This window comes from Biomphalaria glabrata, chromosome 1, assembly GCF_947242115.1.
Source record: "Biomphalaria glabrata chromosome 1, xgBioGlab47.1, whole genome shotgun sequence".
Classification (NCBI taxonomy): Eukaryota; Metazoa; Mollusca; class Gastropoda; family Planorbidae; genus Biomphalaria; species Biomphalaria glabrata.
Genome location: NC_074711.1, coordinates 66,507,978 through 66,523,711, shown reverse-complemented (window position 1 = coordinate 66,523,711; position 15,734 = coordinate 66,507,978). Strand labels below are relative to the sequence as shown.

At 37.0% G+C, this 15,734-nt stretch overlaps 1 protein-coding gene across 3 annotated transcripts in view; it reads right to left on the bottom strand.

Annotated features, from left to right (window-relative positions):
• Positions 1-15,734, bottom strand: part of LOC106067280 (sodium channel protein 1 brain-like) — a 50,317-nt gene that overhangs the window by 27,185 nt on the left and 7,398 nt on the right. For 2 of the 3 annotated variants that reach the window (XM_013226445.2, XM_013226446.2), the window contains exons 1-6: positions 6,491-6,677; positions 2,247-2,690; positions 1,896-2,116; positions 1,142-1,270; positions 942-1,054; positions 535-750 (exon numbers count right to left, since the gene is read on the bottom strand). In XM_013226445.2, the coding sequence (XP_013081899.2) occupies positions 535-750; positions 942-1,054; positions 1,142-1,270; positions 1,896-2,116; positions 2,247-2,546 (979 nt within the window). In that variant the 5' untranslated portion in view covers positions 2,547-2,690; positions 6,491-6,677. Of the gene's footprint in view, positions 1-534; positions 751-941; positions 1,055-1,141; positions 1,271-1,895; positions 2,117-2,246; positions 2,691-6,490; positions 6,678-15,734 lie in introns of those variants that run through there. The other variant, XM_056009013.1, reaches the window with a different exon arrangement.

Here is a 15,734-nt window from a genome sequence, read left to right as displayed (position 1 = left end):
CACCCCTATTTATCTTGTATACCGTATTTTCATACATATAGCCCGCTGGTTATACAAGTTTGTTTTTACAAATGAATGTGCAGGGTAAACAAAGGTGCAGGGTTTACAGAATTTATTGTAGTCATAAACATAGCATAACAGAAAGTAAGGATATACCGTGGATCTTTATTCCTCCTATAGTTGGCGGTGTAGTTGTGAAATATAGATTGGAAAGTTTTATGAACATCTCATTATAAAACTCAACAAAACATGTAGTACTGATGCCACAGAGAATATTTAATATACCAGTAATCAATTTTAACAAGCAAACAACTAAACTAATTTGCTGATGTCGAAACATGTACCTGCCGGGTATATAAGGGTGCAGGTTGTATGATTTTGTTTTTACCTATTTTGTAATTTGTGTGGGGTATATGCATGTGGGGGTTATATGCATATGCAGGGTATATGCAAGAAAATACTTTAATTATTAGTTACAATAGGAATACAACTAAATAAAATTGCTAATGAAACTAAACATCTAATTTGTCTCACCTTGATTCCTGATCCAAGCAGCGTAGTAGTCTTCATAAGTCTCTGAAGGATTATTTCTGTAGCCTGTTATATTTTTAACACATTTATTGCGAAAAGACCCCATATAGATCTGAAGCCCAAACATGGAAAACACCATCAGACAAAAAAATGTCAACAAGATCACTTCAAAAAGCATCTTAAATGCTCGAAGTAAAGCACTGACCATTGTTTTAAGACCTGAAAAAAAGAAAGCATAATTTAAATGTGATATAAAATGCAAAAAAAATTAAGTATAAAAAAAAGAAAAAAACACATTTATTTCGCAAAGTAATAAAACTTTATAAGATTGTGGTGTTATTTTTATCTGAAATAACAATGATCATAAAATCTGTCAATTGGTAATTTGAATTACAGAATTAATGTTCTACCTGGAACAATAGAAACTGTTTTAAGTGCTCTGAGTACTCTGAACGTTCTTAAACCTTGAACATTGACACTAGGTAGATCATGGGCGCTATACTGAACCAAAATTGTAATATATCTGAAAGTAGAATGACAAAACTTTAGAAGACAATGAATGGTTGGGGGGAGGGGGAGGCATTGAAAAAAAAAAATTTTAAATACTAACGCTGTCATAATGACTATGAAATCCAACCAATTCCAAGGGTCACGAAGATAAGTGTGTTTATTCATTATAAATCCTCTGGCTATAATTTTAATGACACACTCCGTTGTGTAGATACCTAAAAAAATGTACCTGAAAAAAAAAAGTTCTAATTGTAAAATTACTTTGTTATATAAAGTATTTTATAATTTAAAAAAGATGTAAAACTCTTTTATGATATTATTTGTAATATTAGCGTATACATTTACAGACTGAAAAGTTTTATTTTTACAAATTATAAGATAGTTTAAGTACAATAAACGAAGAGGCACAGGATCCTTTGCTGAGCACAGACCAGCAGTTTTCTCAACATTTGTTTAAGAAGAATAGCTCTTTGTGTCTCATTCCGAGCAAGCAGACGGAGTTTATCTTAACTTGCTAATCTTTTTTTTTTCTTAGCGAAATTGAAAAGCTCTGATGATACTGTAGTGAGCAAGGACACCCATACAAATTGAGTGTTTATGGGACTTTTTTGGTTCTAAAAATATTAAAAACATATATATTTCTCTATATTTTACTGTTGTTTTTTTTATTCTGGAAATTATTATTTTTTAAAATTATTATTTATTAAAAGCCTTTTTTGTTTACAGAGTTATCTCTCTTTTCTTAGGAACTAAAATACAACTTTTTAAAAATAGGAAGAAGAGTTATTGAACTTTTTAATTATTCCACACTGTTTTTCTTCTTAAGTAAACTAATACACACAGACCTGACTTACTCTATTTGTTCAGCATTAGATGTTGCATTTGAGCCACCAGCAAGAAAAACACAATTGGCAATGATTGTCAGAAAAATAACCAAGTCAAAAAATTGATTTACAAGAAGCCGCAGCATAAATTTTCGCAACTTGTTATATGGAGCAAAGATACATAGAGAACTGGTGGCAGAAAATCTGTAGATTGGTTTTTTCCCAAACCTTTGTCCAATGACTACAAATGTCTATTGGAAAAAAACATAACATGTGTTAGACATAAAATTTAAAAATAATAGATTTCAAACAAAGGATAATGACATCATATCATGTTATTCGAATAGAAAGCCTAAAACTATTTAGAATAATCCAACTTACTTTATCTCTAACTCCAGGGTCAATTTCCTCAATAGGTATTCCCAACAAACGAGATGGAAATCTACCAAATTCACTAGACAACAAGCATCCTTCTTTGAGCTGAGGATTTACTGGTGGAAGGCTGTCCTCATCATCTTGAGCCCCAAATTTTAATTCTCCATCAACTAAATGGGCATCTTGAGCATGTCTTGCTCTGTGAAGCTCCCGCTCTTTTAACAAGGCTTCACGTTCCAGAAGGGCCTTGTATGAGTCTTCTGAGAAAGGCTTAAATGGTGAAAATGATGTCTTTGAGTCATCCATAATGAATAAAAGCCAGAACAACTGCCTCAAAGGATTGAGGTTGTCATGTTACAGAGTTAGCAAAACACATGTTCCATCAATTAGAACATTGACGAGAGAGTAACTTGTGGCTTCACCAAATGATGATCATAATGCATTCTAAAACTGAAAAGTAAACAACAGATAAAATCTAAACTAATCTAAACAACAGATAAAATCTAACTAATCTAAACAACAGATAAAAATCTAAACTAATCTAAACCACAGATACTATCTAAACCAGTGATGCCCAAAATACGGCCTGTGGGCCAGATCAGGTTCGCAAAATAATTCTATCCAGCCCAACATAATGTTGGCACAAAGTATAGAAAATCCCTCCTCCTCCAAAAAAAAAAAAAAAAAAAAAAAAAAAGGTTGAAAATGTATCTAAACCTACATTAGGGCCCTCACTTTTACTCTAATGGATTGGTACAATGACCTTTAACAATTCAGTTTATGATTGGGACTCTGAATGTAGAATCTACCAGGAAAAGTGAATAAATCTTTACTGGTTTGTGGAACACAATAAGCCAACATATTTCTTTAACATAAGGAAAGTGTGGCTTTTTAAGAAACAACATAAAAAGATATTATGAAACAAATATGTCAGCATTCTTGATTCAAGTTGCGAATACAAGATTGCTAAACTACAGATACTAGACCCACAGGTTTCTTATCAAATAGTTTCAGGTTAATTTAATTTCATTGATGTGGCCCACAACACAAGTGTAGGAAATTAAAATGGCACACAGGACAAGTAAAGTTGGTGGGCATCACAGATCTAAACTAATCTATCTATACCAGTGGCATAACTAGGGTGGAGGGAGGAGAATTTGAAGATCCCCCCAAGTCCCCACTTGAGGGCGCCCCCAAATGAGTGTCCGAAATGTGTTTTTAAATAAATTAAATATTATGTCACTGTCATGTGCTCTTGCTTGTCAGGTTGTTATATATGTTTGTGACCCTGTTGTATGTATTCCACACAGATTATTAACTCTTTCCGTGCGGGGTTACTCTTATTTTTAAGGAGTAACTTCCATAGTGCTGACTAGTGCCATGTTACTCTCAGGAAGTAACTTGGTATATAGGGTAGTTTATTTCATCCTCCTTATCATATAAGAAGAAGCCTGATAAAAGCACTGAAAACAAAGGAGTCCATGAATGTGTCGAAGAAAAGTATCAGTATTCAGATGATTCATACAAAGATACAGCAGTCGAAGAAGTGAAAATGTCTCTTGATGAGAGAAGTAAGTGATGATGAGTCAAGTGATGGTGTTCCAAAATCACTTTCTCCAGAAGTGGAAAAAGCTGTAATTAAGTACAAAGACTTCGGATATATCCAGCCTGGAATTTTATCTGAGGAACTGTGAGCAAAATTATGTTAAAGGGTAGTTTATTTTTCCAAAACAAAGATGAACGGTATTGTTTTCAGTAGAGTTTACCCAAAATAAAATACGAAGTTTGACATCATGGTTCACTAGAAAGCTTCCAACAGGAGAAATTTGCAAGTGATCTTGGCTCTTCTTCTCTACACAATTGATATGTCTATTTTGTTTTGCATGTGTACTGTTTTCTGAGGCATCAGAAAAGACATATAGTGCATTGAGCAAACCTGGGGTTGGTTTCACCAAATGGAAGAAACCTGAGAGACTGAAAGAACATGAAGAAGTGGAAGTTAGAAGAAGAAAAGCTTAAGGCAGAACCAGATGAACTGTTACATATGTTTCATGTGCAAATTTTGAAAAATCAGCAGTGTATTGGAGAGATGTTCTGAAGTGTGTAGCAGCAGCTATTAAGTACTTAGCAAAAACAAACTCAAGCTTACATGGTCACAACAAAAAACTGAATTCACCAAATCCTGGGAACTTCCTAGCATCTTTGAAATTTATTGCAGAATTTGATGAAGTTATGTAACACCACTTACATAGAATTGAATATAGGAAGACACATTATTTGTCACCAGAAATTCAAAATGAGTTAATAAACTTGATGGGCAATAAAGTTAGGAATCAATTTTTGAGGAAAGTCAAGCAAGTTTGTTACTTTTCTCTGATGCTTGATTCTACTCCAGATGTTTCTCATCAAGAACAGGTATCCCTAATAGTTCGTTAATTGGATATTGATATTTTCTAAATAAAAGAGTCATTCATTGGTTACTTTGAAATTTTGAAACCTGATGGACAACATTATGAAGAACCTGTTCTGAAAACTCTTAAAGACATTGGACTGGACTTTGACCTGTGCAGAGGTCAAACCAATGATGACGGAGCCACAATGAGTGACCGTCTGTCTCTTAGACATTAATCCAAAGGCAACATTTCTGAACTGTGAAAATCACTCTCTTCTGAACCTGGCAGCTCTTCATTCTGCTGAGATAGATCCAGCGATTGTCAGCTTTTTTTTTTTTGGAACTGTACATGAATTTTTAAACTTTTTTTCCAATTCACCCCAGAGATGGGCCAAACTGAATGAATCTGGAGCCTGGAGTTTAAAAAAGTAGAGTAATACATGGTGGTCCGCCAGAGAAGAAGCTACGTTTTGTTAATTTTACTGATATACTGTACCAATTTGAATGTAGGGTTATATATTTATTATTAAGTACATTATCTCATGTCATGATGTCGAATGTCACAATGCAAGAGGCCCCCAAAGAAGTCCACCTGACATAGATTAGATCTAGATCTAGAAAAAATTATACAAGTGATGTTGGCAAGCCTCTAGATTTATATTATGACAATATAAGTACAGTACTTATATTAATCTAGATCTATTTTTACAAAGCTTATCATCTCACTCTGTATGGCAAAAAGTTTGTAAAAGTTATTTCTCCCACACCCAATCTCAGATTAAGCAAAAATTTTGCACAATTTTTTATTTTACCTGACAACACAAAAATCAATAAAAAAAAAAAAAAATTTTAAAGCACTGCAGTCAAGATTTTCAAATTCTTAAATGATTTTAATATGTAATGTTTGTAATTTTTCTGTAAACAAAATTCTAAACAGAAATAAAGAATAAGAATAGAACAAGTGATAGATAATATTGATCTAATACAAATAGACCAAGATTGTAAATTTACATATAAAACGTATTTATATATCTACTATTAGCCTAATATTACATAACATTGATATAGATAAGTAGATAGATCTATAAAGATTTCATAGATCATGCTATAGATCTATGCAAACAACTCTACATCAAAATTATGATTATGGGTCTACATTTAGTCCTAGATTTAGATTTATTGTGTATTATCTAGAATCTAGATCTAGATCTAAATCTAAAGTAGTGTCCAGGATAGAAGTACTTGAAGTAGAATCAAAGAATGAATGCCATCATAAAAGATCCTATTGACAAAGACTCTAGATCTAAATCTAGATCTATGATCAAGTCTAATTAGTGATAATATGATTTAATCATACCTAGATCTAGACTGGACCCTCTTATAATACTATAGGCCCTAAGTATAATACTTAATAGAATCTAGATCTAGACCTATAAACTATTATTAATTATATTATAAAGTAACAAACATGACAATGAGTCGAACTTTAAAAAATAGCGCGGCTAAAAACTTTATAAAATGAAGTAAAAAATATGAATTATAAAACTAGAACCTGGTCCTGGCCTACAATTCTATGTAACATTTCTACTAGACTAGATCTATCTTAACTAACTAGATTAGATAGACCCTAGCTCAAGATAAACTAGTAGTAGTAGAGTCTAAATAGACAAGTCACAAGATAAAGTTCAAAGTTATTATTAACTTAAGTTCTAGATAGGTCTAATATTTATAGTAATAAGTTCTAGGCCTACTCTAGTCTTACTCTTACTTGTAACTTAGCTCTATACTATAACTCTAGATCTACATTCTATATCTATACTCTATGACTGAGAGTTCCCGATTTGGAACTAGTTTTTACCAGGGGTCTAAACTCGTAAATCCATTGAGATATGTTTCTTATTTTGGTAAGCCTAGATCTTATCATTATGACATGCGCTAAGAAGTCTAGAATCTAGAACTAGTCTACATTTTTTGTTTTTGTTTTTGTTGTTTTTAGATTACGATAAGCTTCTATAAAATCCTAACAATTACTTCCGGTTGGTGTATGTAACGATGAAACGGAAATGATTGATTTTTTAATGCGAAATTTTCTCTAGTTAATTTATGGAGGCGTAGCCAGCAGGGGGGTTTTGGGGTTCAACCCCCCCCCCCCGGGAGACGGACTTAAGTATAAGACAACATAGAAGATATAGTAGTACAAGAAAATGGAATTCAAAAACTATTAGCCAACACCAAACCAAATAAAGCTTCTGGACCTGATGGTATTCCAGCTAGATTACTCAAAGAACTAAGCAATGAGCTAGCCCCTGTGTTCAAAATACTCTTTCAGGCTTCACTTAACCAGAGCAGAGTACCAAAGGACTGGAAAGAAGCTAATGTCACCCCCCTATTTAAAAAAGGAGAAAAATATGACTCAGGAAACTACAGACCAGTATCACTTACCAGCATCACATGTAAAATCCTAGAACACATAATATGTAGCAACACCATAAACCACTTAGACAAACATAATGTCCTCACACCATACCAACATGGCTTTAGGAAATATAGATCATGTGAAACACAACTAATAGGACTAATTGGTGATTTTTCAAAAGGTTTAGATAATAGTGAACAAATAGATGCTATCTTACTAGATTTTTCTAAGGCTTTTGACAAAGTTCACCACCATAGTTTGCTTAAAAAATTAAAATATTTCGGCATTAATGGTCCACTGCATCATTGGATTAAAGATTTTCTGATAGGGAGAGAACAAACTGTAATAATAAATGGCTCTAAATCAACACCGATAACAGTAAACTCAGGTGTACCTCAAGGAACAGTCTTGGGTCCACTACTATTTTTAATTTACATAAATGATTTACCAAATTGCATTACTTCAGGAACAAAAGTCAGATTATTTGCAGACGATTGCATAATATATAGAACAATAAAAACAACACAAGACACAGATATTTTACAAAGAGAATTAGATGAATTACAGAAATGGGAATCAAATTGGAGCATGTCTTTCCACCCAGAAAAATGTCAGTTGTTAAGAGTAACAAAAAAAACTAAAACAAATTAATTCCACTTATCTTATTCATGGCAAACCAGTAACACAGACTAAAAACGCAAAATACTTAGGTGTTATAATAAATGAAAAACTGTCATGGAATCCACATATTGATGAAACTACACAAACAATCAAACAAAGCATTAGGATTTATTAAAAGACATTTCTATAAATCAAATAAGAACATAAAACAAAAATGTTATTTAACCTTGGTTAGGCCAATAATAGAATATGCATCCTCCGTTTGGGACCCCTCAACTCAAGAAAACATTAAGAAACTGGAACAGACACAAAATAGAGCAGTGAGATTCATAACAAACGAATATTCACATTTGACTAGAGTAACACCTTTAGTAAAATCACTAAATTTACAAAGCCTTCAGGACAGAAGGCTCAAAAGTAAAGTAGCAATCATACATAAAACACTGAACCATAATCTTCAAATACAAAAACAAAATTTAATAAAATACTCTGAAAGACACAAAGATAAAGGCACATTCCTCATCCCATATGCTAGGACAAATTTGTACAAATACTCCTTCTTCCCTAGTGCTATTAGAGCATGGAATGGGTTGCCTGAGCTAGCCAGGAAAACCATTGACTTGGCTGAATTTAAGTCATTGGTTAATATGCATGACTAAATGCATGACGCGTAGGACGTAATCATCTTCTTTTTTGAAGTAACGTCTGTATTATATAAGATAAGATAAGTAACTGATTTTTTGCTTTGATTTTGTTTATTTTAGGTGAGATTTTAATACTAAACCATCACTTGCCCACCGCAGCCAAGGGGGTTTTAAGTTTAAAACCCTTACCAGGGGGGTTCACAGTTAAATTCCACTCTTCTATAAAACAAAACAAACAAAAAATAATGCAAACGACAATCCCCAAATTCCAAGATCATAACTAAGGAGGATTTTGATTTTAAAACCCTTCCGAAATTTACTATAAAACGCCCTCTTAAATATAACAAGATTACAAAGAGAGTTTGTGTTGCCACACAAACTCAGAGGCGGCCCCCGTGGGAGACGGATCACTGTCGGATCCGCATATTCGCTGGTCGACTGAGGATGGCATCGAGCAGGGTATGAAACCGAGACCGTAGAGATAATCAGTCCTGCGCGCTAACCACACGACCAGGCATTGCTCTTAATCTAATGACAAACTGGTTACAAACTAATAGCCTACTATTGATAATATACCTACACATTACGGAATGACAACTACCGGATATGTACAATATGTCAGAAGAGCGATTTTAGATAATCTTTTGGTATTGAGCATTTTCATTTAAGCCTAAATGGAACTAGAATGAGGATGTAAATCTACCTAAATTAAACTACTAATTTAGCACTCTCAATATCTATATCTACTATATTAAAATAGTAGATTAGTTTTAGTATTTAAAATTATAGATCTTGATCTAGTCTAAATCATGGCTGTCTGGTAGTGCGGTTTGCGCGCTGGACTGTCGTTTGGATTCATCGATGGTCCCAGGTTCAAACCCTGCCCGCTCCCATCCCCCGTTGTCCTACAGGAGGTTTGGACTACAACTCTGAAGGAACATCCGAAACATGTAAAACAACAAACATTCTAAACTAGACCAAGAAATTCTAAATCTAGATTCTATAATGATTTTAATTAGAACTTAAATCTAAATCTAGTTTTAAAAATCTAGCTGTAGTGTAAGAAACAAAATCTAGATCTAGTCTAAACAATCTAGCTCTAGTGTAAAAAAAAAATCTAGATTAGATCTAAATCTAGCTATTATGTCTTTTTTAAATGCGAGTCACATTACGAGGTTTCATAAACATTACTATACCGAGTTGTTTTAGCATTTAAAGAATTTATTCCATATGACGTCAAAGGAAAAAAATCCAATACGTCACACGGCCTAAAAAATGTCATCATCTATACGAGCAGCTTGTCGAGTGTTTATAGACATTGGTGCACCGAGTGAGATCGTTTAGCATTTCATTTAAAGAATTAACTCCATATGACGTCAAAGGAAAAAAATTCCATTACGTCACACGTCCTAGTTAGACTAAAAATGTCTTCTATACGATCAGCTTCTCGAGGGTTCATAGACATTGGTGCACCGAGTGAGTTCTTTTAGCATTTCATTTCATGGGCTAGTTAGACTTTATATATATATATATATATATATATATATATATATATATATATATATATATATATATATATATATATATATATATATATATATATATATATATATATATATATATACATATATATATTGTTGTAACCCAGCCTTGCACCGGTGCTTGAGGTGCGCACCAGCGCACTAGTGAACGTAAACAAGAAGGACTGTTGGGAAGCCGGCTAAAAGTCATGGGAGTCTGAACAGTCTGGTGCTGAGTGCTGTCCTGTGTGATACTAGGAAACTGTGTGTGAGACCTGGAGCGACACTGGGAAGTGTGTCGGTGGTCTGTTCTGTGTTCTGGTATGAAGTAGGACTCTTAGAACTTAAGACATATTACTCCCTGTGACTTATAGCAGACGTCCAAGTCTAACTACTAATAACTATTACTATTTGTTGCTGCTTATACTAGTTATACTAAATAAATACATCATTTACTCTTGTCAACCTGTCTTTCGTTGAGTGCCTGCCTTAGAGAGTTACAACAATTAGTCGAAGTGTCAGAAGTGGGATCTAGGTAGCTCAACGAAAGGAAAGAATGACAACGCTGAGAAAGCTAGACGAACTGAGCTACAAACAGTTAAAGGAGGAGCTCCGAGCCAGAGAGCTAAAGATCGTTGGGGCCAAAGAAAAGATAAGAGCCAGTCTTCGACAGGACTTGGTTGATGAAGGTGAGGATCCCGAGACTTACCTGTTTGAGGTAGAACCAGATATTGGTGAGGTGCTGCAGAACTGGTTACGTGAACTTTGTACCTTCCAGGATTCGATGAATCATTCTATGGACAAACTGATACGTAACGTGCAAGGCCAGATCAATCCTGTAAGAGAGAGGAGTCCAACATCATTCAACAACAATGAACCGTTACTCATTCAAGACAGTGACTGTACTGATAGTTACAAAGAATGCGCCAATCTTAACAAGAAGCACACAGATGAACAGAAAGAGACAGTCGAAGCAATAGAAGACGTCTGCTACGCGACTGAAACTTTTGCTGTACCAGCTTTGAGTGCCACAACGACCCGGACAGAGCAGGACAACTTTGAGCCTGCATTAGAGCCTGTCACTTTGGAACTTAAGGACCCCTATCGATCTGCCAGTACCTACGAGGAGAACTTGAATTTTGATTCAGGCAGTAAGCAACAACTGTACATGCGGTGCTTCACGAGGGGAACGCAACTGTCAGGAAACTCATCAACAGAGTCTGAAACCAGTGGACTTCGATACTTCTGTTTTCACCAGCGAGAGAGGCCCTGAAGGTGGTCAGAAGAACCCTACAGCTGATGAACTTTTGCACCTTAAACGCTGTAGGGGTGTCTTACAGACAATTCTCCCGGAGCCGGCTGAGGCTGACAGTTTGTTAAACAGCGTGGCTTCATGTGGGTCTACAGCTCTTTCACAAGTCATCCTTAGAAAGGGCCTGATGAAGAGCAGTTCTGAATCAACAGCATTAACAACAACAAGAGCTGTCACTACTACTCTATGTGTCAGGTGGCCTACGCCTGCGACGACCGTCAAGATGGAGAGGCCACGTTTGCGACATCGTGTCGAGAGAAACTTGGTCAACTGGAGAAGGAGAAAGCGGCATCTGCAGAGAACAGTGTGGATGGCTTTGTGGGAAGCATGCTCCATGCAATCTGTGACTTCCACTGACCGACCTCCACCTGCACTGATCAACCGTGAATGTGTTTCTTTTCGGGACGAAAAGACTAAGGTGGGGGTAATGTTGTAACCCAGCCTTGCACCGGTGCTTTGGACCTCACACCAGCAAGTGTGCTCCGCTCAAGTCAAAAGATGGCTCAATCATCAGCGATCGTGCGCTGCAAATGGAACGATGGGTAGAACACTATGCAGAACTCTACCAGATTGAAAACGCCATCTCACCAAATGCTGTTTCCAACTTCCCATCACTTCCAGTTTTGACGGAATTAGACGAAACGCCCTCAGTAAAGGAGCTGAGCATTGCCATTGACATGCTTGCACATGGGAAAACACCCAGAGGAGATTGCATTCCTGCTGAAGTAATTCAGGCTGGAAAACATGCCCTAATCAAACCACTCCATGAACTGCTAAGCTTGTGCTGGGAACAAGGAATGGTCCCCCAGGAATTGAAAGACTCCAACATTGTTACAATTTATAAAAATAAAGGCGACCGCTCTGATTGTAACAATTACAGAGGCATCTCACTGCTTAGCATAGTCGGAAAGGCTTTTGCTAGAGTGTTACTAAAGCGATTACAGATCCTGGCAGATCGTGTTTATCCAGAGTCGCAGTGTGGCTTTAGGGCAGGAAGATCTATAACAGATATGATTTTCTCTCTGCGGCAGCTACAGGAGAAGAGCGGAGAACAAAAGCAGCCCCTCTTCATAGCTTTTATTGATTTGACCAAGGCCTTTGACCTTGTTAGCAGAAGCGGTCTGTTTGCTGTACTAGAGAGAATCGGCTGTCCAAATAAGTTAAGAAAACTAGTGTCAGCTTTTCACGAAAATATGCAGGGCAGCGTTCAGTTTGAAAGTTCTTCCTCCAGGCCATTCTCCATTAAGAGCGGTGTCAAACAAGGATGTGTACTGGCCCCTACACTATTTGGCATCTTCTTCTCAGTCGTACTATCCAGTGCTTTTAAATCCCTGGAAGACGGAATATACATCCATAGCAGATCCGATGGAAGGCTCTTTAACCTGGCACGTCTTAAAGCCAAAACGAAAAGGCGTCGTATCTTGATAAGGGAGCTGCTGTTTGCCGATGACGCGGCACTCGTATCTCACTCACAAGGAGGTCTACAGAAGCTAGTGAACGCCTTAGCAGCTGCTTGTCAAGAGTTTAGCCTTACTATAAGTCTCTCCAAGACCGAAATCCTGGCACAAGACGTTGCAGAAATACCTATAATACAAATTGGGAACCACACCCTTTCAGTGGTGCAGGAATTTACCTACTTGGGTTCAACAATTGTCAGTAACCTAGATAAGACATCGATCTGACAAAAAGGATAGGAAAAGCTACCACAGCATTGGCAAAACTCTCCAAGCGCGTCTGGGAAAATGGTAAATTGACCACAGCGACCAAAATCCTAGTCTACAACGCCTGTGTTGTGAGCACTCTCCTTTATGGCAGTGAAAGCTGGTCAACATACATGTACCAAGAGCACAGATTGAATAGTTTCCACTTGCGCTGCCTGAGACGCATAATGGGCATCTCTTGGAGGGACCATGTCTCCAATCAGGAAGTTTTGAGACTGGCCAATATGAACATGTATGCTCTCCTGACACAAAGGAGATTACGCTGGCTCGGACATGTCACCCGCATGCCAGATGGTAGAATCCCGAAAGATATCTTATATGCTGAGCTTGTGGAAGGAGTCAGACCCAAGGGCCGCCCAAGACTATCATATAGAGATGTCTGCAAGCGAGACATGAGAGCCTCAGGCATCAGTGAAAGTATGTGGGAAAACATAGCCAAAGACCGGAGTGCATGGAGACAGACTGTGCGTGCTGGGACAACCCTTGCTGAGAACAAAAGAATTGACGCGGCTTTAATCAAGAGGGAAAAAAAGAAAGCTGCCCTGTCTGCTAGCCCTAAATCAGAGGCATACAAATGTACGAATTGTGGCAAAGTCTGCCGTTCTAGAATTGGCTTGATTAGCCACACCAGATTCTGCCCCGTCTCAAGATTAAGCCAAAACCAGTGACTCACTTGGGCGCATCCATTGCCTTTCGAGAAAAAAGGAGCCATATATATATATATATATATATATATATATATATATATATATATACATCATGGGCGTAGCCAGGGGGGGGGACCCCCCCCCCGAAATGAAATCCCCCCCCTGGGGGGGGGAACGAAATTAAGTGACTCATTTTTGCTTTCATTTTGTTTATTTTAGGTGTGATTTTAATACTAAATCATCACTTACTACAGCACAGCCGAGGGGTTTTTGAGTTAAAAACCATCTACTAGGGGGTTTTAAGTTTAAAACCCCCTACCTGGGGGTTTTGAGATTTTAAAAAACCCTATCAGGGGGTTTTGATATACAAATCCCTCTACCAGGGGGTTTTGAGTTTAAAACCCCCTACCAGGGGCTTTGAGTTTAAAACCCCCTATAGGGGGTTTTGAGTTTTAAACCCCCTACCAGAGGTTTTTGCAGTTAAATCGCCCTCTTCTATGAAACAAAAAAAAAAAAAAAAGAAACAAAAATCCACAAATTTCAACAGCACAGTTAAGGAAAATTTTGATTTTAAAACCCCTCCAAAATTTACGATAAACCCCCTCTTCAATATAAAAAAAAGCAAATTACACACTCAAAATTCTATGAGCGTAGCCAAAGGGGTTTTGAGTTTAATTCCCCCCCCCCTCCAGTTGGGGTTTGAAGCTAAAAAGTACCTATTCAATATAAAAAAAAGCAAATTACACACTATAAATGTTATGAGTGTAGTCTATGGGGTTTTGAGTTTAAAACCTCCTGCCAGCTTGGTTTGAAGCTGAAAACTACCTCTTCAATATTAAAAAAAAAAAGCGAATTGCGCACTCAAAATGCTATGAGCGTAGCCAAAGGGAGTTTTGAGTTTAAACCCCCCTCCTCCAGATGGCTTTTTCTTTAAAGTTTAAAACCCCTCCAGATGGTTTTGGTTTAAAATTCCCCTACAGAGCGTTTAGAGTTGTAAACCTCTCCCTTCAATATTATTTTAAAGCAAACTACAGTCACTAAATTCTATGATCGTAGCTAAATGGGGTTTTGAATTAAAAAAAACAAAAACTCCAGAGATTTTTTAGTTTAAAACCCCTCAACAGATGATTTTGACGAAAAAACCTTTCCTTTTCGATATAAAATCTAAAGCGAAATACAGGCGTGTAATTCCAGGAGCGTAGTCAATAAAGGTTACAAATTTCTACCAGTGGCTTGGGCCCCATTAATAAAGTGTGAATAGTCTTCTGCCGAAATTGAAAAACACTAAATGTGGCTCAACAAAGATGGCTAAGACATATTTTAGGAGTCAGTCATAGAGATCGGGACTAAATCAAAGAAATCCTATGCCGAACTGGGAGTCGACCCCTTAGTAAGGTTGTGACAGAGCGTCGCATGAGGTTTTGCGGGACATGTTCTCCGACAAAATAAATTACGCAAAATAAGAGTAGCGGAAACAGCTTGCCGGAAAATGCGCCGAACGTCGCGAGAGGGTCTAAGTCAGTAAGAATAGCACATTAGGTTTTTGAAATAAAACTTTTTAATAGCAGGTAAATGCTCTGTAGATACCTCAGAATATGCATTTTTTTGACTTTCAAGACGAGAAATAGTGCTCGGCGGCGGGGCTTCGCTAGCAAAGGAGGGGAGTCTACACGTTTTCCACTAATTCCGAGAAAAATCTATTCTAGGGCACATTAAGCGTCTTCCGAAAGGGTCAGAATGTAATAAAGATTAATATGTACACACACACACATTTTTTTTTTCGCGGGGGGGGGGGGGGGGGAGGTAATCCCCCCTTCCAAACCCCCCCCCCCCGACCCCCCCCGGGAAAAAAATTATATGTATTTATGTGTGTGTGTGTACATAATCTTTATTACATTCTGACCCTTCATTCTTTCGGAAGACGTTTATTGTGCCCTAGAATAGGTTCTTCCATGAGTTAGTGAAAAAATGGTAGATTCCCCGACATTACTAGCAAAGGGGTCTGGGGGAGCGCTAGGAGCTCCACCAGCGCGGGGCGAAGCACTATTTCTGATATTGAAAACCAACAAAATGCATATTCTGAGGTATCTACAGTGCATTTTCCTGCTATTAAAAAGTTCTATTTCAAAAACCTAATGTGTTATTCTTACAGACTTAGACCCTCCCTCGTCGTTCGGCGCATTTGCCATCAAGCTGTTTCCATAAAATTGTAGACTCCCCG